The following is a 20,367-nucleotide window of genomic DNA, read 5'->3' on the forward strand; positions in this document are numbered from 1 at the left end:
GTACAGTAGTGTAGGGTGTTATGTTATTGGACTAATAATCCAGGGTACAGTAGTGTAGGGTGTTATGTTATTGGACTAATAATCCAGGGTACAGTAGTGTAGGGTGTTATGTTATTGGACTAATAATCCAGGGTACAGTAGTGTAGGGTGTTATGTTATTGGACTAATAATCCAGGGTACAGTAGTGTAGGGTGTTATGTCACTGAACTAATAATCCAGGGTACAGTAGTGTAGGGTGTTATGTTACTGGACTAATAATCCAGGGTACAGTAGTGTAGGGTGTTATGTTACTGGACTAATAATCCAGGGTACAGTAGTGTAGGGTGTTATGTTATTGGACTAATAATCCAGGGTACAGTAGTGTAGGGTGTTATGTTACTGGACTAATAATCCAGGGTACAGTAGTGTAGGGTGTTATGTTATTGGACTAATAATCCAGGGTACAGTAGTGTAGGGTGTTATGTTAATGGACGAATAATCCAGGGTACAGTAGTGTAGGGTGTTATGTTATTGGACTAATAATCCAGGGTGCAGTAGTGTAGGGTGTTATGTTATTGGACTAATAATCCAGGGTGCAGTAGTGTAGGGTGTTATGTTATTGGACTAATAATCCAGGGTACAGTAGTGTAGAGTGTTATGTTACTGGACTAATAATCCAGGGTACAGTAGTGTAGGGTGTTATGTTATTGGACTAATAATCCAGGGTACAGTAGTGTAGGGTGTTATGTTATTGGACTAATAATCCAGGGTACAGTAGTGTAGGGTGTTATGTTACTGGACTAATAATCCAGGGTACAGTAGTGTAGGGGTTATGTTACTGGACTAATAATCCAGGGTACAGTAGTGTAGGGTGTTATGTTATTGGACTAATAATCCAGGGTACAGTAGTGTAGGGGTTATGTTACTGGACTAATAATCCAGGGTACAGTAGTGTAGGGTGTTATGTTATTGGACTAATAATCCAGGGTACAGTAGTGCAGGGTGTTATGTTATTGGACTAATAATCCAGGGTACAGTAGTGTAGGGTGTTATGTTATTGGACTAATAATCCAGGGTACAGTAGTGTAGGGTGTTATGTTATTGGACTAATAATCCAGGGTACAGTAGTGTAGGGTGTTATGTTACTGGACTAATAATCCAGGGTACAGTAGTGTAGGGGTTATGTTACTGGACTAATAATCCAGGGTACAGTAGTGTAGGGTGTTATGTTATTGGACTAATAATCCAGGGTACAGTAGTGTAGGGGTTATGTTACTGGACTAATAATCCAGGGTACAGTAGTGTAGGGTGTTATGTTATTGGACTAATAATCCAGGGTACAGTAGTGCAGGGTGTTATGTTATTGGACTAATAATCCAGGGTACAGTAGTGTAGGGTGTTATGTTATTGGACTAATAATCCAGGGTACAGTAGTGTTGGGGTTATGTTACTGGACTAATAATCCAGGGTACAGTAGTGTAGGGTGTTATGTTACTGGACTAATAATCCTGGGTAAAGTAGTGTAGGGTGTTATGTTACTGGACTAATAATCCTGGGTACTGTAGTGTCGGGTGTTATGTTACTGGACTAATAATCCAGGGTACAGTAGTGTAGGGTGTTATGTTACTGGACTAATAATCCAGGGTACAGTAGTGTAGGGTGTTATGTTACTGGACTAATAATCCAGGGTACAGTAGTGTAGGATGTTATGTTACTGGACTAATAATCCTGGGTACAGTAGTGTAGAGTGTTATGTTACTGGACTAATAATCCTGGGTACAGTAGTGTAGGATGTTATGTTACTGGACTAATAATCCTGGGTACTGTAGTGTCGGGTGTTATGTTCTGGTCTCCAAATCACACAGAATTACTGAACTGTTACAGGGCAGAAGCAGGCCATTCGGCCCATCGTGTCTACACTTGCTCTCCATAATGAAACTCCCTCAGTTCCCCCATCTTCTCTCCGTAACGCTGCACATTCCTCCTTTTCATATAACTGTCTAATTCTCTTTTGAATGCTTCATTTGAACCTGCCTCCACCACGTTCTCAGGCAGCACATTCCAGACCTTAACCACTCGCTGTGTGAAAAAGTTTTTCCTCATGTCACTTTTGCTTCTCTTACCAAATACTTTAAATCTCTGCCCTCTCGTTCTCGATCCTTTCACGAATGGGAACAGTTTCTCTCTTTCGACTCTGTCCGGACCCCTCATGATTTTGAATCCCTCTATCAAATCACCTCTCAGCCTTCTCTATCCAAGGAAAACAGTCCTAACTTCTCCAATCGATCTTCATAACTGAAATTCCTCATCCCTGGAACCATTCTCCTGAATCTTTTCTGTATTCTCTCCAATGCCCTCACATCTTTCCTCCGGCGCGGCGCCCAGAACTGCACGTAATACTCCAGCTGAGGCCAAACTAGTGTCTTATACAAGTTCAACATCACTTCCTTGCTCTTGTACTCTATGTCCCTATTGATAAAGCCCAGGATACTGTATGCTTTATTAACCACTCTCTCTCAACCTGTCCTGCCACCTTCAATGATTTATGCACATATATACCCAGTTCCCTCTGCTCCTGCACCCCCTTTAGAATTATACCCTTTATTCTATATTGTCTCTCCATGTTCTTCCTACCAAAATGAATCACTTCACATTTCTCTGCATTGAACTTCATCTGCCACCTGTTTGCCCATTCCATCAACTTGTCTATGTCCTTTTGAAGTTCTACACTATCCTCCTCACATTTCACAATGCTTTCAATTTTCCAAGCAAACTTTGAACTTGTGCCCTGTACACCAAGGTCTAGGTTATTAATATAAATGAGGAAAAGCAAGGGTCCTAACACTGATCCCTGGGGAACTCCACTACAAACCTTCCTCCAGCCTGAAATACATCCATTAACCAGTACTCTTTGTTTCCTGTCACACAGCCAATTTCGTATCCATGTTGCTACCATCCCTTTTATTCCATGAGCTACAAGTTTGCTCACAGGTCTGTTGTGTGGCACTGTATCAAACGCCTTTTGAAAGTCCATCAACAGCATTGCCCTCATCAACCCTCTCTGTTACCTCCTCAAAAAACTCTAGCAAGTTAGTTAAACATGATTTTCCCTTAAGAAATCCATGCTGGCTTTCCTTAATTTACTCGTATTTGTCCATGATTTTGACTATTGATTTTATCCCGAATTATTTTTTTCTAGAAGTTTTCCCACCAACGCAGTTAAACTGACTGGTCTGTAAAGCTGGGCTTATCTTTACACATTTTTTTGGAACTATTCTCCAGTCCTCTGGCACCACCCCCGAGTCTAAGGAAGACTGAAAAATTATGGCCAGTGCCTCTGCGATGTCCACCCTCACTTCCCTCAGTATCCTTGGATGCATCTCATCTGGTCCTGGTGCCTTATCCACTTTAAGATCAGACAGCCTATCTAATACTGCCTCTTTATCAATTTTAAACCCCTCTTGTGTTTGACTTATCTCTTTCAACATTGCCTGGGTTGCATCTTCTTCCTTGGTAAAGACAGATGCAAAGTATTCATTTAATATCTCAGCTATGCCCTCTGCCTCCAGGTGTAAATCCCCTTTCTGGTCCCTAATCGGCCCCACTCCTCCTTTTAGCGCACTTTTACTATTTATATGCCGAAAGAACAGTTTGGAATTTCCTTTAATGCTAACTGCCAGTCTCTTCTCATGCTCTCTCTTTGCTTCTCTTATATGGTTTTTCACTTCCGCTCTGGACCTTCTATATTCAGCCTGGTTCTCAATAGTATTTTCTACCTGGCATCTGTCATAAACACACTTTTTCTTCTTTATCTCCATCTCAACCTATTTTGTCATCCAGGGAGCTCTGGATTTGTTTGCTCTACTTTTCCCCTTTGAGGGAACATACCTCGACTGTGCTCAAACTACTTCTTCTTTGAAGGTAGCCCCTTGTTTATCTGTCAGTTTCCTGCCAGCTTTTGACTCCAATTTATTCGCCCCAGATCCATTCTTACCCCATTGAAGTTAGCCTTCCCCCAGTTAATTATTCTGACCCTGAATTGTTCTTTGTCCTTTTCTATAGTCAGCCTAAACCTTATGATACAATGATCACTATCCCCTAAATGCTCTCCTACTGACACTTGATCTACTTGGCTCACCTCATTCCCAAGAACCAGGTCTAGCAGTGCCTCCTTTCTCATTGGACTAGCAACATACTGTTGTAGAAAATTTTCCTGAACACACTCTAGGAACTCTTGCCCCTCACTGCCCTTTACACTACTGTTATCCCAGTCTATGTTTGGAGAATTAAAAGTCCCTCATTATAACTACCCTAAAACTTTTGCATCTCTCTGTGATTTCCTTGCAAATTTCCACTTATGTGGGATACCAGAACTCGGGCCCATCAATGGAAGATAGTTACGAACAAATGCCGTAAGAAATTCAGGAGGAAATCAACAATCGATTTGATGTTTCCATGAACTATTAACCATGACCTTGTTGAAGTGCTGGGAGGCAAATTGAGCCCAGCAGAGCGAAGAGGGAAACCCATTTATTCAAACAGTGTTGGGAGTTGTTTTGAGCAGGCTGGCCTTTAGGACCCTGAGGGATATTCCTTCCTGTGCTTTCTTGCTGGCTCCTTCTTGAAGTTAGGGATCTTCAGCCGCACACACAAACCGTGCAGGAACTGGCTGCAGTTTGAGTGTCGAGCACAACTTAAGTCGAATTTGAAAGGTGACGGGAAGCCTTCTTCAGTATCTGACAGTGAGTAAGCAGCTGTATTCCAGTGTGAGGGGCCTTCTGCTTTGATACCTGTCTGCACCAGGACACCGGGATTCAGGCTGACAGATTCTGTTTCTCTGGCAGCCTGCTCTCCCATCCCTCCCCCTCTCCAACCACTCTCCCTTTTTTTCCCTCTCACTCTCTCTCCCCTTACCATCCTCCCTCCCCCTCTCTCCACTCTCCCTCCCCAATCGTCCTCTCCTCTCTCCCTTGCTCTCTCTCCCCACTCACTCAGCTCTCCCTTCCCCCCCCCTCTCTCTCCCTCCCCCTCTCCAGCTCCTCTCTCACTCCCTTCCCTCCCCTCTCATCTCCTCTCACTGCCCATTCCACCAACTTGTCTCTCACCACCCACGTTCACTCCTCTCCCTCTCCTTTCTCGTCTCCCTCTTTCTCATCGTCTCTCCCTCTCCTCCCTCCCTCTCTCTCTTTCCCCCTCTCCCTCTCTCCACTCTCTCGCCCCTATTGCCCCCCACTCTCCTCCTTGTGCTCTCTCCTCGCTCACTCACGTCTCCCCTTCCCATCTCTCTCTCAGTCCCGCTCTGCCTTTCGTCTGTCCTCTCCCTCTCCTCTTGGCTCCTCTCTCTCATCTCCTCTGCCTCCCCTCTCTCCTCTCCCTCTCCTCTTGTCTCTCCCTCTCTCTCCCTCCCCCTCTGCCTCTCCTCTCTCTTCTCCTCTTGTCTCGCCCTCTCTCTCACCTCCTCTTCCTCTCCTCTCTCCTCTCCCTCTCCTCTTGTCTCCTCCCCTCTCCCTCCCACTCTGTCTCTCCTCTCCCTCTCCAATTGTCTCCTTCTCTATCTCCCTCCCGCTCTGCCTCTGCTCTCTCCTCTCCCTCTCCACTTGTCTCCTTCTCTCTCTCCCACCCACTCTGTCTCTCCTCTCCCTCTACAATTGTCTCCTTCCTCGCTCTCCATCTCCCTCTGCCTCTCCTCTCTCTCTCCACTTGTCTCCTTCTCTCTCTCCCACCCACTCTGTCTCTCCTCTCCCTCTACAATTGTCTCCTTCCTCTCTCTCCATCTCCCTCTGCCTCTCCTCTCTCTCTCCACTTGTCTCCTCTCTCTCCCAACCACTCTGTCTCTCCTCTCCCTCTACAATTGTCTCCTTCTCTCTCTCCCTCCCGCTCTGCCTCTCCTCTCTCCTCTCCTTCTCCACTTGTCTCCTTCCTCCCCTTTTGGCTCTGCTCTCTCCTCTACCTCTCCTCTTGTCTCCTCCCCTCTCTCCCTCCCCCTTTGCCTCTGCTCTCTCCTCTCCCTCTCCTGTTGACTCCTCCCCCTTTCCCTCCCCCTTTGCCTCGGCGCTCTCCTCTCCCTCTCCTCTTGTCTCCCCCCTCTCTCCCTCCCCATTTGCCTCTGCTCTCTCCTCTCCCTCTCCTCTTGTCTCCCCCCTCTCTCCCTCCCCCTTTGCCTCTGCGCTCTCCTCTCCCTCTCCTCTTGCCTCCCCCCTCTCTCTCCTCCCACTCTGCCTCTCCTCACTCCTCTCCCTCTCCTCTTGACTCTTCTCCTTCTCTCGCCTCCACTGCCTCCCCTCCCTCATCTCCATGGCCCAAAAGTGAAAACAACATCTTTGTGTCTCTACTCGATCATCCCCATTGCAGAGTTTTAAACACCAACATCAGGTCACCCCTCAACCAGCTCAGATCTGGAGTCCTGTTCATTGAGGACTGATGGGCTCCCGAACAAGCAAGGCCTAAATTTTAAACATTTCATCTTTTATTACAACTTCCAGCAAGGCCTCTCCCTCCCGATCTCTGTAACCTCCTCCAGCCGCTACAACCCTCCTGATCTCTATAATCTCCTCCAGCCCCTACAACCCTCCCTATCTCTGTAACCTCCTCCAGCCCCAACAACCCTCCCTATCTCTGTAACCTCCTCCAGCCCCTACAAGCCTCCCTATCTCTGTAACCTCCTCCAGCCCCTACAACCCTCCCTATCTCTGTAACCTCCTCCAGCCCTTACAACCCTCCCTATCTCTGTAACCTCCACCAGCCGTTACAACCCTCCCGATCTCTGTAACCTCCTCCAGCCCCTACAACCCTCCCTATCTCTGTAACCTCCTCCAGCCCCTACAACCCTCCCTATCTCTGTAACCTCCTCCAGCCCCTACAACCCTCCCTATCTCTGTAACCTCCTCCAGACCCAACAACCCTCCCTATCTCTGTAACCTCCTCCAGCCCCGACAACCCTCACTATCTCTGTAACCTCCTCCAGCCCCTACAACCCTCCCTATCTCTGTAACCTCCTCCAGCCCCAACAACCCTCCCTATCTCTGTAACCTCCTCCAGCCCCTACAAGCCTCCCTATCTCTGTAACCTCCTCCAGCCCCTACAACCCTCCCTATCTCTGTAACCTCCTCCAGCCCCTACAACCCTCCCTATCTCTGTAACCTCCTCCAGCCCCTACAACCCTCCTTATCTCTGCAACCTCCTCCAGTCCCTACAACACTCCCTATCTCTGTAACCTCCTCCAGTCCCTACAACCCTCCCTATCTCTGTAAACTCCTCCAGTCCCTACAACCCTCCCTATCTCTGTAACCTCATCCAGCCCCGACAACCCTCCCTATCTCTGTAACCTCCTCCAGCCCCTACAACCCTCCCTATCTCTGTAACCTCCTCCAGCCCCTACAACCCTCCCTATCTCAGTAACCTCCTCCAGTCCCCTACAACTCTCCCTAACTCTGTAACCTCCTCCAGTCCCTACAACCCTCCTTATCTCTGTAACCTCCTCCAGCCCTTACAACCCTCACTATCTCTGTAACCTCCTCCAGTCCCTGCAACCCTCACTATCTCTGTAAGCTCGTCCAGCCCCTACAACACTCCCTATGTCTGTAACCTCCTCCAGCCCCGACAACTCTCCCTAACTCTGTAACCTCCTCCAGACCCTACAACCCTCCCTATCTCTGTAACCTCCTCCAGCCCTGACAACTCTCCCTATCTCTGTAACCTCCTACAGCCCCTACAACCCTCCCTATCTCTGTAACTTGCTCCAAACCCTACAACCCTCCCTATCTCTGTAACCTCCTCCAGCCCGACAACCCTCCCTATCTCTGTAACCTCCTCCAGCCCCTACAACCCTCCCTATCTCTGTAACTTCCTCCAACCCCTACAATCCTCCCTATATCTGTAACCTCCTGCAGCCTACAAACCTCCCTATCACTGTAACCTCCCCCAGTCCCTACAATTCTCCCTATCTCTGTAACCTCCTCCAGCCCCAACAACCCTCATTATCTCTGTAACTTCCTCCAACCCCTACAACCCTCCCAATCTCTGTAACATCCTCCAGCCCCTGCAACCCTCCGTATCTCCGTAACCTCCTCCAGCCCCTACAACCCTCACTATCTCTGTAAACTCTTCCAGCTCCTACAACCCTCCCTATCTCTGTAACATCCTCCAGCCCCTACAACCCTCCCTATCTCTGTAACCTCCGCCAGCCCCTACAACACTCCCTATCTCTGTAACCTCCGCCAGCCCCTGCAACCCTCACTATCTCTGTAAACTCTTCCAGCCCCTACAACCCTCCCCAACTCTGTCACCTCCTCCAGCCCCTACAACACTCCCTATCTCTGTAACATCCTCCAGCCCCTACAACCCTCCCTATCTCTGTAACCTCTGCCAGCACCTGCAACCCTCACTATCTCTGTAAACTCTTCCAGCCCCTACAACCCTCCCTATCTCTGTAACCTCCGCCAGCCCCTGCAACCCTCACTATCTCTGTAAACTCTTCCAGCCCCTACAACCCTCCCTATCTCTGTAACCTCCTCCAGCCCCTACAACCCTCCCTATCTCTGTAACCTCCTCCAGCCCCTACAACCCTCCCTATCTCTGTAACCTCCTCCAGACCCAACAACCCTCCCTATCTCTGTAACCTCCTCCAGCCCCGACAACCCTCACTATCTCTGTAACCTCCTCCAGCCCCTACAACCCTCCCTATCTCTGTAACCTCCTCCAGCCCCAACAACCCTCCCTATCTCTGTAACCTCCTCCAGCCCCTACAAGCCTCCCTATCTCTGTAACCTCCTCCAGCCCCTACAACCCTCCCTATCTCTGTAACCTCCTCCAGCCCCTACAACCCTCCCTATCTCTGTAACCTCCTCCAGCCCCTACAACCCTCCTTATCTCTGCAACCTCCTCCAGTCCCTACAACACTCCCTATCTCTGTAACCTCCTCCAGTCCCTACAACCCTCCCTATCTCTGTAAACTCCTCCAGTCCCTACAACCCTCCCTATCTCTGTAACCTCATCCAGCCCCGACAACCCTCCCTATCTCTGTAACCTCCTCCAGCCCCTACAACCCTCCCTATCTCTGTAACCTCCTCCAGCCCCTACAACCCTCCCTATCTCAGTAACCTCCTCCAGTCCCCTACAACTCTCCCTAACTCTGTAACCTCCTCCAGTCCCTACAACCCTCCTTATCTCTGTAACCTCCTCCAGCCCTTACAACCCTCACTATCTCTGTAACCTCCTCCAGTCCCTGCAACCCTCACTATCTCTGTAAGCTCGTCCAGCCCCTACAACACTCCCTATGTCTGTAACCTCCTCCAGCCCCGACAACTCTCCCTAACTCTGTAACCTCCTCCAGACCCTACAACCCTCCCTATCTCTGTAACCTCCTCCAGCCCTGACAACTCTCCCTATCTCTGTAACCTCCTACAGCCCCTACAACCCTCCCTATCTCTGTAACTTGCTCCAAACCCTACAACCCTCCCTATCTCTGTAACCTCCTCCAGCCCGACAACCCTCCCTATCTCTGTAACCTCCTCCAGCCCCTACAACCCTCCCTATCTCTGTAACTTCCTCCAACCCCTACAATCCTCCCTATATCTGTAACCTCCTCCAGCCTACAAACCTCCCTATCACTGTAACCTCCCCCAGTCCCTACAATTCTCCCTATCTCTGTAACCTCCTCCAGCCCCAACAACCCTCATTATCTCTGTAACTTCCTCCAACCCCTACAACCCTCCCAATCTCTGTAACATCCTCCAGCCCCTGCAACCCTCCGTATCTCCGTAACCTCCTCCAGCCCCTACAACCCTCACTATCTCTGTAAACTCTTCCAGCTCCTACAACCCTCCCTATCTCTGTAACATCCTCCAGCCCCTACAACCCTCCCTATCTCTGTAACCTCCGCCAGCCCCTACAACACTCCCTATCTCTGTAACCTCCGCCAGCCCCTGCAACCCTCACTATCTCTGTAAACTCTTCCAGCCCCTACAACCCTCCCCAACTCTGTCACCTCCTCCAGCCCCTACAACACTCCCTATCTCTGTAACATCCTCCAGCCCCTACAACCCTCCCTATCTCTGTAACCTCTGCCAGCACCTGCAACCCTCACTATCTCTGTAAACTCTTCCAGCCCCTACAACCCTCCCTATCTCTGTAACCTCCGCCAGCCCCTGCAACCCTCACTATCTCTGTAAACTCTTCCAGCCCCTACAACCCTCCCCAACTCTGTCACCTCCACCAGCCGTACAACCCTCACTATCTCTGTAAACTCTTCCAGCCCCTACAACCCTCCTTATCTCTGTAACCTCCTCCAATCCCTACAACCCTCCCAAACTCAATAATCTCCTCCAGCTGCAACAACCCTCCCTATCTCTGTAACCTCCTCCAGCCCCTGCAACCCTCCCGAACTCAATAATCTCCTCCAGCCCCTACAACACTCCCTATCTCTGTAACCTCCTCCAGCCACGACAACTCTCCCTATCTCTGTAACCTCTTCCAGCTGCTAAAACCCTCCCTAACTCAATACTCTCCTCCAGCCTCTACAACACTCCCTATCTGTAACCTCCGCCAGTCCTACAACCATCCCTATCTCTGTAACCTCCTCCAGCCCCTACAACCCTCCCTGTCTCTGTAACCTCCTCCAACCACGACACCCCTCCCTATCTCTGTAACCTCCTACAGCCTCGACAACCCTACCTATCTCTGTAACCTCCTCCAGCCGCTACAACCCTCCCTATCTCGCTAACCTCCTCCAGCCCCTACAACCCTTCCTATCTCTGTCACCTCCTCCAGGCCCTACAACCCTCCCTATCTCTGTAACCTCCTCCAGTCCCGACACCCCTCCCTATCTCGCTAACCTCCTCCAGCCCCTACAACCCTCCCTATCTCTGTAACCTCCTCCAGCCCCTACAACCCTCCCTGTCTCTGTAACCTCCTTCAGCCCCTACTACCCTCCCTATCTCTGTACCCTCCGCCAGTCCTACAACCATCCCGCTCTCTATAACCTCCTCCAGCCCCTACAACCCTCCCTATCTCTGTAACCTCCTCCAGCCCCTACAACCCTCCCTATCTCTATAGCCTCCTCAAGCCCCTACAACCCTCCCTATCTCTTACCTCCTCTAGCCACTACAATCCTCCCTATCTCTACAGCAAGCTCCAGACTCTGCAACACTCCCTATCTCTGTAACCTCCTCCAGCCCACATAACCTTCCCTATCTCTGTAACTTCCTCCAACCCCTACAACCCTCCCTATCTCTGTAACCTCTTCCAGCCCCAACAACCCTCCCTATCTCTGTAACCTCCTCCAGCCCCTACAACCCTCCTTATCTCTGCAACCTCCTCCAGTCCCTACAACACTCCCTATCTCTGTAACCTCCTCCAGTCCCTACAACCCTCCTTATCTCTGCAACCTCCTCCAGTCCCTACAACCCTCCCTATCTCTCTAACCTCTTGAACCGCTGCATTTGAGGTAGGTACACCCACAGTGCTGTTAGGAAGGGAGTTCCAGGAATGTCATTGTGTGTGATTCGCAGACTGCTGTATTTCCAATGTTACAACAGTGACTTTGATTCAAGAAGAATGATTGTCTGTAAAGTAAACATAAATACAGTACTGAGGGAGTGCTGCACTGTCGGAGGGTCAGTACTGAAGGAGTGCTGCACTGTCGGAGGGTCAGTACTGAGGGAGTGTTGCATTGTGGGAGGGTCAGTACTGAGGGAGTGCTGCACTGTCGGAGGGTCAGTACTGAGGGAGTGCTGCACTGTCGGAGGGTCAGTACTGAGGGAGTGCTGCACTGTCAGAGGGTCAGTACTGAGGGAGTGCTGCATTGTGGGAGGGTCAGTACCGAGGGAGTGCTGCACTGTCGGAGGGTCAGTACTGAGGGAGTGTTGCATTGTGGGAGGGTCAGTACTGAGGGAGTGCCGCACTGTCGGAGGGTCAGTACTGAGGGAGTGCCGCACTGTCAGAGGGTCAGTACTGAGGGAGTGCCGCACTGTCGGAGGGTCAGTACTGAGGGAGTGCCGCACTGTCGGAGAGTCAGTACTGAGGGAGTGCCGCACTGTCGGAGGGTCAGTACTGAGGGAGTGCCGCACTGTCGGAGGGTCAGTACTGAGGGAGTGCTGCACTGTCGGAGGGTCAGTACTGACAGAGGGCTGCACTGTCGGAGGGTCAGTACTGAGGGAGTGCCGCACTGTCGGAGGGTCAGTACTGAGGGAGTGCTGCACTGTCGGAGGGTCAGTACAGAGGGAGTGCCGCACTGTCGGAGGGTCAGTACTGACAGAGGGCTGCACTGTCGGAGGGTCAGTACTGAGAGAGTGCTGCACTGTCGGAGGGTCAGTACTGAGAGAGTGCTGCACTGTCGGAGGGTCAGTACTGACAGAGGGCTGCACTGTCGGAGGGTCAGTACTGAACGTATGCCTCAGTGTCGGAGGGTCAGTATCGAGGGAGTGCCGCAGTGTGGGAGGGTCAGTACTGACAGAGGGCTGCACTGTAAGAGGGTCAGTACTGAGGGAGTGCTGCACTGTCAGAGGGTCAGTACTGAGGGAGTGCTGCAGTGTCAGAGGGTCAGTACTGAGGGAGTGCTGCACTGTCGGAGGGTCAGTACTGAGGGAGCGCTGCACTGTCGGAGGGTCAGTACTGAGGGAGTGCTGCACTGTCGGAGGGTCAGTACTGAGGGAGTGCTGCACTGTCGGAGGGTCAGTCCTGAGGGAGTGCAGCACTGTCAGAGGGTCAGTACTGAGGGAGTGCTGCACTGTCGGAGGGTCAGTACTGAGGGAGTGCTGCACTGTCAGAGGGTCAGTACTGAGGGAGTGCTGCACTGTCGGAGGGTCAGTCCTGAGGGAGTGCAGACCTGAAAAAAATACAGTGGGTAAACAAACTGAGATGAAATGAAATAAAAGCAAAAAAAAAAGAGATTGTAAAAACGAATGTATATAAAAAAAAGGAAGAAAAAATAACTAAAAATGAAAGTAAAGTGGGGGGCTGTCATGCTCTGCAATTATTGAACTCAATGTTCAGTCCGGCAGGCTGCAATGTGCCTAATCGGTAAATGAGATGCTGTTCCTCGAGCTTGCGTTGATGTTGAATTGAATAAAAGTTGGTCATTGGCAATGAAATGTTCAGTGATTGTGACGTGTGCTGGAAATGGGGACTGCTTATTTTAATAACAACACCTGGAATGTAAAAGAAGGCATTTAACATAAAGATAATGGAATGCTGAGTTTTATGGGAAGAGTTATGGGCGAGTGGGATGGGGCTTACCCTGCCCCTGATTGGTTACTTTGAGTGAAGAGGGAGGTAGGAGGTTGCTAAGATAATGCAGTAACCTCTCTGCACCAATGACACTGTTTTAACTCCAACAGGCCACCATGATGGCAACACCAGGGACCACCGCAGGAGGGGATGGCTCCCCCCATCTTACACGAGCACCGACGGCTGTAACCGCAGCGCACAGCAGGATCCCAGACCCTCTCCAGACGTTCAGGAGCTGGGAGCCGAAAGCTCTGGGTGTACAGTTATCCTTTACTCCTCTCTCCCTCTCTTTCTCTCTCTCCCTCTCTCCATATCACTCTCTCTGTCTCTCTCGCCCTCACTCTGTCTTTCTCTCATGAGTTACCTCTGTCTCTCTTTTTGTCTCTCTCTCTCTTGCTCTTTCTGTCTGTCTCTCTCTCTATCTCTCTCTCTCTGTCCCTTCCTCTCTCTACCTGTCTGTCTCTCTCTCTCTCTCCCGTCTCTTTCGTTCTCTGTCTGCCTATCTCTCTTGATCTCTCTGTCTATCTTTCTCTGCTCTCTGTCTGCCTCTCTATCCCTCTCTCTGTTACTCTGTCTCTCCTTCTCTATCTCTCTGTCAGTCTCTGTCTCTGTTTTTGTCTCTCTGTCTTTCAGTCAATCTCTCGGTCTCTTTGTCTCTCTCTCTCTCTCTCCCTGCCTCTCTCTGTCTGCCCGTCTGTATCCCTCTCTCTCTCTGTCTCCATTTATCTCTCTATCCGTCTCTCTCTCTGCTCTATGTCTTGTCTCTCTGTCTCTCTGTCTACATCTACCGCTCTCTCTCTGTCTCTCTGTGTTGCTCTCTGTCTGTCTGTTTGTCTCTCTGTCTGTCTATATCTCCCTCCCTCCCTCTCTCTTTCTCTCTCTGTTGCTCTCTATCTATTAATATCAACCTCCCTCTTTCTCTTTGTCTCTCTCTCTCTCTGTTTCCCTGTCTCTGTCTATCTCTCAGTCTGTCGATATCTCCGTCCCTCTTGCTTTCCCTGTCACTCTGCAGGGTGCCAGTGAATCCTAGTTCAGTCAGTAGCTCCCAGCAGAGAAGAGTGCAGCACTGTCAGAGGGTCAGTACTGAGGGAGTGCAGCACTGTCGGAGGGTCAGTACTGAGGGAGTGCAGCACTGTCGGAGGGTCAGTACTGAGGACTGTAGCACTTTCAGAGGGTCAGTACTGAGGGAGTGCTGCACTGTCGAAGGGTCAGTACTGAGGGAGTGCTACACTGTCAGAGGGTCAGTACTGAGGTAGTGCTGCACTGTCGGATGGTCAGTACTGAGGGAGTGCCGCACTGTCAGAGTGTCAGTACAGAGGGAGTGCAGCACTGTCAGAGGGTCAGTACTGAGGGAGTGCTGCACTGTCGGAGGGTCAGTACTGAGGGAGTGCCGCACTGTCAGAGGGTAAGTACTGAGGGAGTGCAGCACTGTCAGAGGGTCAGTACTGAGGGAGTGCTGCACTGTCGGAGGGTCAGGACTGAGGGAGTACTGCACTGTCAGAGGGTCAGTAATGAGGGAGTGCTGCACTGTCGGAGGGTCAGTACTGAGGGAGTGCAGCACAGTCAGAGGGTCAGTAATGAGGGAGTACTGCACTGTCAGAGGGTCAGTACTGAGGGAGTGCTGCACTGTCGGAGGGTCAGTACTGAGGGTGTGCTGCACTGTCAGAGGGTCAGTACTGAGGGAGTGCAGCACTGTCAGAGGGTGAGTAATGAGGGAGTACTGCACTATCAGAGGGTCAGTAATGAGGGAGTACTGCACTGTCAGAGGGGCAGTACTGAGGAAGTGCAGCACTGTCGGAGGGGCAGTACTGAGGGAGTGCAGCACTGTCGGAGGGTCAGTACTGAGTGAGAGCAGCACTGTCAGACGGTCAGTATTGAGGGAGTGCAGCACTGTCGGAGGGTCAGTACTGAGGGAGTGCAGAACTATCAGAGGGTCAGTACTGAGAGAGTGTAGAACTATCAGAGGGTCAGTACTGAGGGAGTGCAGCACTGTCAGAGGGTCAGTAATGAGGGAGTACTGCACTGTCAGAGGCTCAGTACTGAGGGAGTGTAGAACTATCAGAGGGTCAGTACTGAGGGAGTGCAGCACTGTCAGAGGGTCAGTAATGAGGGAGTACTGCACTGTCGGAGGGTCAGTACTGAGGGAGTGCTGCACTGTCGGAGGGTCAGTACTGAGGGAGTGCTGCACTGTCAGAGGGTCAGTACTGAGGGAGTGCTGCACTGTCGGAGGGTCAGTACTGAGGGAGTGCTGCACTGTCAGAGGGTCAGTAATGAAGGAGTACTGCACTGTCAGAGGGGCAGTACTGAGGAAGTGCAGCACTGTCGGAGGGGCAGTACTGAGGGAGTGCAGCACTGTCGGAGGGTCAGTACTGAGTGAGAGCAGCACTGTCAGAGGGTCAGTACTGAGGGAGTGCAGCACAGTCGGAGGGTCAGTACTGAGGGAGTGCAGCACTGTCGGAGGGTCAGTACTGAGGGAGTGCAGAACTATCAGAGGGTCAATACTGAGGGAGTGTAGAACTATCAGAGGGGCAGTACTGAGGGAGTGCAGCACTGTCGGAGGGTCAGTACTGAGGGAGTGCAGCACTGTCGGAGGGTCAGTACTGGGGGAGTGCAGAACTCTCAGAGGGTCAGTACTGAGGGAGTGCAGCACTGTCGGAGGGGCAGTACTGAGGGAGTGCAGCACTGTCAGAGGTGCAGTACTGAGGGAGTACTGCACTTTCAGAGGGTCAGTACTGAGGGAGAGCTGCACTGTCAGAGGGGCAGTACTGAGGAAGTGCAGCACTGTCGGAGGGTCAGTACTGACAGAGTGCTGCACTGTCGGAGGGTCAGTACTGAGTGAGTTCAGCACTGTCAGAGGGTCAGTACTGAGGGAGTGCAGCACTGTCGGAGGGTCAGTACTGAGGGAGTGCAGCACTGTCAGAGGGGCAGTATTGAGGGAGTGCTGCACTGTCAGAGGGTCAGTACTGAGGGAGTGCAGCACTGTCAGAGGGGCAGTACTGAGGGAGTACTGCACTTTCAGAGGGTCAGTACTGAGGGAGAGCTGCGCTGTCAGAGGGGCAGTACTGAGGAAGTGCAGCACTGTCGGAGGGTCAGTACTGACAGAGTGCTGCACTGTCGGAGGGTCAGTACTGAGTGAGTTCAGCACTGTCAGAGGGTCAGTACTGAGGGAGTGCAGCACTGTCGGAGGGTCAGTACTGAGGGAGTGCAGCACTGTCAGAGGGGCAGTATTGAGGGAGTGCTGCACTGTCAGAGGGTCAGTACTGAGGGAGTGCAGCACTGTCAGAGGGTCAGTACTGAGGGAGTGCTGCACTGTCAGAGGGTCAGTACTGAGGGAGTGCTGCACTGTCAGTGGGTCAGTTCTGAGGGAGTGCAGCACTGTCAGAGGGTCTGTACTGAGGGATTGCTGCACTGTCGGCGGGTCAGTAGTGAGGGAGTTCTGCTCTGTTGGAGGGTCAGTACTGAGGGAGCTCTGCACTGTCAGAGAGTCAGTACTGAGGGAGTGCTGCACTGTCGGCGGGTCAGTATTGAGGGAGTGCTGCACTGTCAGAGGGTCAGTACTGAGGGAGTGCAGCACTGTCAGACGGACAGCACTGAGGAAGTGCAGTACTGTCAGATTGTCAGTGCTGAGGGAGTGCAGCACTGTCGGAGGGTCTGCACTGAGGGAGTGCTGCACTATCGGAGAGTCAGTACTGAGGGAGTGCTGCACTGTCGGTGGGTCAGTACTGAGGGAGGGCTGCACTGTCAGAGGGTCCGTACTGAGGGAGTGCTGCACTGTCAGAGGGTCCGTACTGAGGGAGCAGTTCACTGTCAGAGGGGCAGTACTGAGGGAGTGCTGCACTGTTGGAGGGTCATAACTGAGGGAGTGCTGCACTGTCGGAGGGTCAGTACTGAGGGAGTGCTGCACTGTTGGAGGGTCAGTATTGAGGGAGTGCTGCCCTGTCGGAGGGTCAGTACTGCGGGTGTGCTGCACTGTCGGAGTGTCAGTACTGAGGGAGTGCTGCACTGTCAGAGGGTCAGTACTGAAGGGGTGCAGCACTGTCGGAGGGGAGTACTGAGGGAGTGCTGCACTGTCGGAGGGTCAGTACTGAGGGATTGCTGCACTGTCGGCGGGTCAGTACTGAGGGAGTGCTGCACTGTCAGACTGTCAGTACTGAGGGAGTGCAGCAATGTCAGAGGGTCAGTACTGAGGGAGTGCTGCACTGTCAGAGGGGCAGTACTGAGGGAGTGCTGCACTGTCGGAGGGTCTGTACTGAGGGAGTGCAGCACTGTCGGAGGGGCAGTACTGAGGGAGTGCAGCACTGTCAGAGGGGCAGTACTGAGGGAGTGCTGCACTGTCGGAGGGTCTGTACTGAGGGAGTGCAGCACTGTCAGAGGGGCAGTACTGAGGGAGGGCTGCACTGTCAGAGGGTCCGCACTGAGGGAGTGCTGCACTGTCAGAGGGGCAGTACTGAGGGGGTGCTGCACTGTCGGCGGGTCAGTACTGAGGGAGGGCTGCACTGTCAGAGGGTCCGTACTGAGGGAGCAGTTCACTGTCAGAGGGGCAGTACTGAGGGAGTGCTGCACTGTTGGAGGGTCATAACTGAGGGAGTGCTGCACTGTCGGAGGGTCAGTACTGAGGGAGTGCTGCACTGTTGGAGGGTCAGTATTGAGGGAGTGCTGCCCTGTCGGAGGGTCAGTACTGCGGGTGTGCTGCACTGTCGGAGTGTCAGTACTGAGGGAGTGCTGCACTGTCAGAGGGTCAGTACTGAGGGGGTGCAGCACTGTCGGAGGGGAGTACTGAGGGAGTGCTGCACTGTCGGAGGGTCAGTACTGAGGGATTGCTGCACTGTCGGCGGGTCAGTACTGAGGGAGTGCTGCACTGTCAGTCTGTCAGTACTGAGGGAGTGCAGCAATGTCAGAGGGTCAGTACTGAGGGAGTGCTGCACTGTCAGAGGGGCAGTACTGAGGGAGTGCTGCACTGTCGGAGGGTCTGTACTGAGGGAGTGCAGCACTGTCGGAGGGGCAGTACTGAGGGAGTGCAGCACTGTCAGAGGGGCAGTACTGAGGGAGTGCTGCACTGTCGGAGGGTCTGTACTGAGGGAGTGCAGCACTGTCAGAGGGTCAGTACTGAAGGAGTGCAGCACTGTGAGAGGGGCAGTACTGAGGGAGTGCTGCACTGTCGGAGGGTCTGTACTGAGGGAGTACTGCACTGTTGGAGGGTCAGTACTGAGGGAGTGCTGCCTTGTGGTAGGGTCAGTGCTGAGGGAGTGCTGCACTGTGAGAGAGTCAAAACGGAGCGAGTGCTGCACTGTCAGCGGGTCAGTACTGAGGGAGTTCTGCTCTGTCGGAGTGTCAGTCCTGAGGGAGCTCTGCTCTGTCAGAGAGTCAGTACTGAGGGAGTGCTGCACTGTCGGCGGGCAGTACTGAGGGCGTGCAACGCTGTCAGAGTGTCAGTACTGAGGGAGTGCAGCACTGTCGGAGGGGCAGTACTGAGGGAGTGCAGCACTGTCGGAGGGTGAGTACTGAGGGAGCGGTGCACTGTCAGAGTGTCAGTACTGAGGGAGTGCAGCACTGTCAGAGAGTCAGTACTGAGCGAGTGCTGCATTGTTGGCGGGTCAGTACTGAGGGAGTGCTGCACTGTCAGAGAGTCAGTACTGAGGGAGTGCTGCACTGTCAGAGGGACAGTACTGAGGGAGCGCTGCACTGTCAGAGGGACAGTACTGAGGGAGCGCTTCACTGTCAGAGGGTCAGTACTGAGGGAGTGCTGCACTGTGGGAGGGTCAGTCGTCCTCCTGTTCCTGTGTAGCAGGCTGAAGAAGGGACTGAATGGGCCTCTTCCTGTTCCTGTGTAACAGGCTGGAGAAGGGGCTGAATGGGCCTCCTCCTGTTCCAGTGTAACAGGCTGGAGAAGGGGCTGAATGGGCCTCCTCCTGTTCCAGTGTAACAGGCTGGAGAAGGGGCTGAATGGGCCTCCTCCTGTTCCCGTGTATCAGGCTGGAGAAGGGGCTGAATGGGCCTCCTCCTGTTCCTGTGTAACAGGCTGGTGAAGGGGCTGAATGGGCCTCCTCCTGTTCCAGTGTAACAGGCTGGAGAAGGGGCTGAATGGGCCTCCTCCTGTTCCAGTGTAACAGGCCAGAGAAGGGGCTGAATGGGCCTCCTCCTGTTCCAGTGTAACAGGCTGGAGAAGGGGCTGAATGGGCCTCCTCCTGTTCCTGTGTAACAGGCCAGAGAAGGGGCTGAATGGGCCTCCTGCTGTTCCTGTCTAACAGGCTGGAGAAGGGGCTGAATGGGCCTCCTTCTGCTCCGGTGTAAAAGGCCAGAGAAGGGGCTGAATGGGCCTCCTCCTGTTCCAGTGTAACAGGCCAGAGAAGGGGCTGAATGGGCCTCCTCCTGTTCCCCGTGTAACAGGCCGGAGAAGGGGCTGAATGGGCCTCCTCCTGTTCCTGTGTAACAGGCTGCAGAAGGGGCTGAATGGGCCTCCTCCTGTTCCTGTGTAACAGGCTGGAGAAGGGGCTGAATGGGCCTCCTCCTGTTCCTGTGTAACAGGCTGGAGAAGGGGCTGAATGGGCCTCCTCCTGTTCCTGTGTAACAGGCTGGAGAAGGGGCTGAATGGGCCTCCTCCTGTTCCAGTGTAACAGGCTGGAGAAGGGGCTGAATGGGCCTCCTCCTGTTCCTGTGTAACATGCTGGAGAAGGGGCTGAATGGGCCTCCTCCTGTTCCAGTGTAACAGGCTGGAGAAGGGGCTGAATGGGCCTCCTCCTGTTCCTGTGTAACATGCTGGAGAAGGGGCTGAATGGGCCTCCTCCTGTTCCAGTGTAACAGGCTGGAGAAGGGGCTGAATGGGCCTCCTCCTGTTCCAGTGTAACAGGCTGGAGAAGGGGCTGAATGGGCCTCCTCCTGTTCCAGTGTAACAGGCTGGAGAAGGGGCTGAATGGGCCTCCTCCTGTTCCTGTGTAACAGGCTGGAGAAGGGGCTGAATGGGCCTCCTCCTGTTCCAGTGTAACAGGCTGGAGAAGGGGCTGAATGGGCCTCCTCCTGTTCCAGTGTAACAGGCTGGAGAAGGGGCTGAATGGGCCTCCTCCTGTTCCCGTGTATCAGGCTGGAGAAGGGGCTGAATGGGCCTCCTCCTGTTCCTGTGTAACAGGCTGGTGAAGGGGCTGAATGGGCCTCCTCCTGTTCCAGTGT

The 20,367-nt window shown here is 52.6% G+C and overlaps 1 protein-coding gene across 3 annotated transcripts in view; it reads left to right on the forward strand.

Moving 5' to 3' along the window:
* The first annotated feature begins 4,456 nt into the window (after positions 1-4,456).
* LOC137385069 (high affinity immunoglobulin epsilon receptor subunit beta-like) overlaps positions 4,457-20,367 on the forward strand; it is a 98,349-nt gene continuing 82,438 nt past the window's right edge. Inside the window, exons 1-2 of one of the 3 annotated variants that reach the window (XM_068059807.1) lie at positions 4,457-4,691; positions 13,314-13,460. In XM_068059807.1, coding sequence (XP_067915908.1) covers positions 13,320-13,460 — 141 coding nt within the window. In that variant the 5' untranslated portion in view covers positions 4,457-4,691; positions 13,314-13,319. Of the gene's footprint in view, positions 4,722-13,313; positions 13,461-20,367 lie in introns of all 3 variants that reach the window. The other 2 variants (XM_068059806.1, XM_068059808.1) reach the window with 2 other exon arrangements.

The sequence above is a fragment of the Heterodontus francisci genome, chromosome 28 (assembly GCF_036365525.1).
Source record: "Heterodontus francisci isolate sHetFra1 chromosome 28, sHetFra1.hap1, whole genome shotgun sequence".
Lineage (NCBI taxonomy): Eukaryota > Metazoa > Chordata > Chondrichthyes > Heterodontiformes > Heterodontidae > Heterodontus > Heterodontus francisci.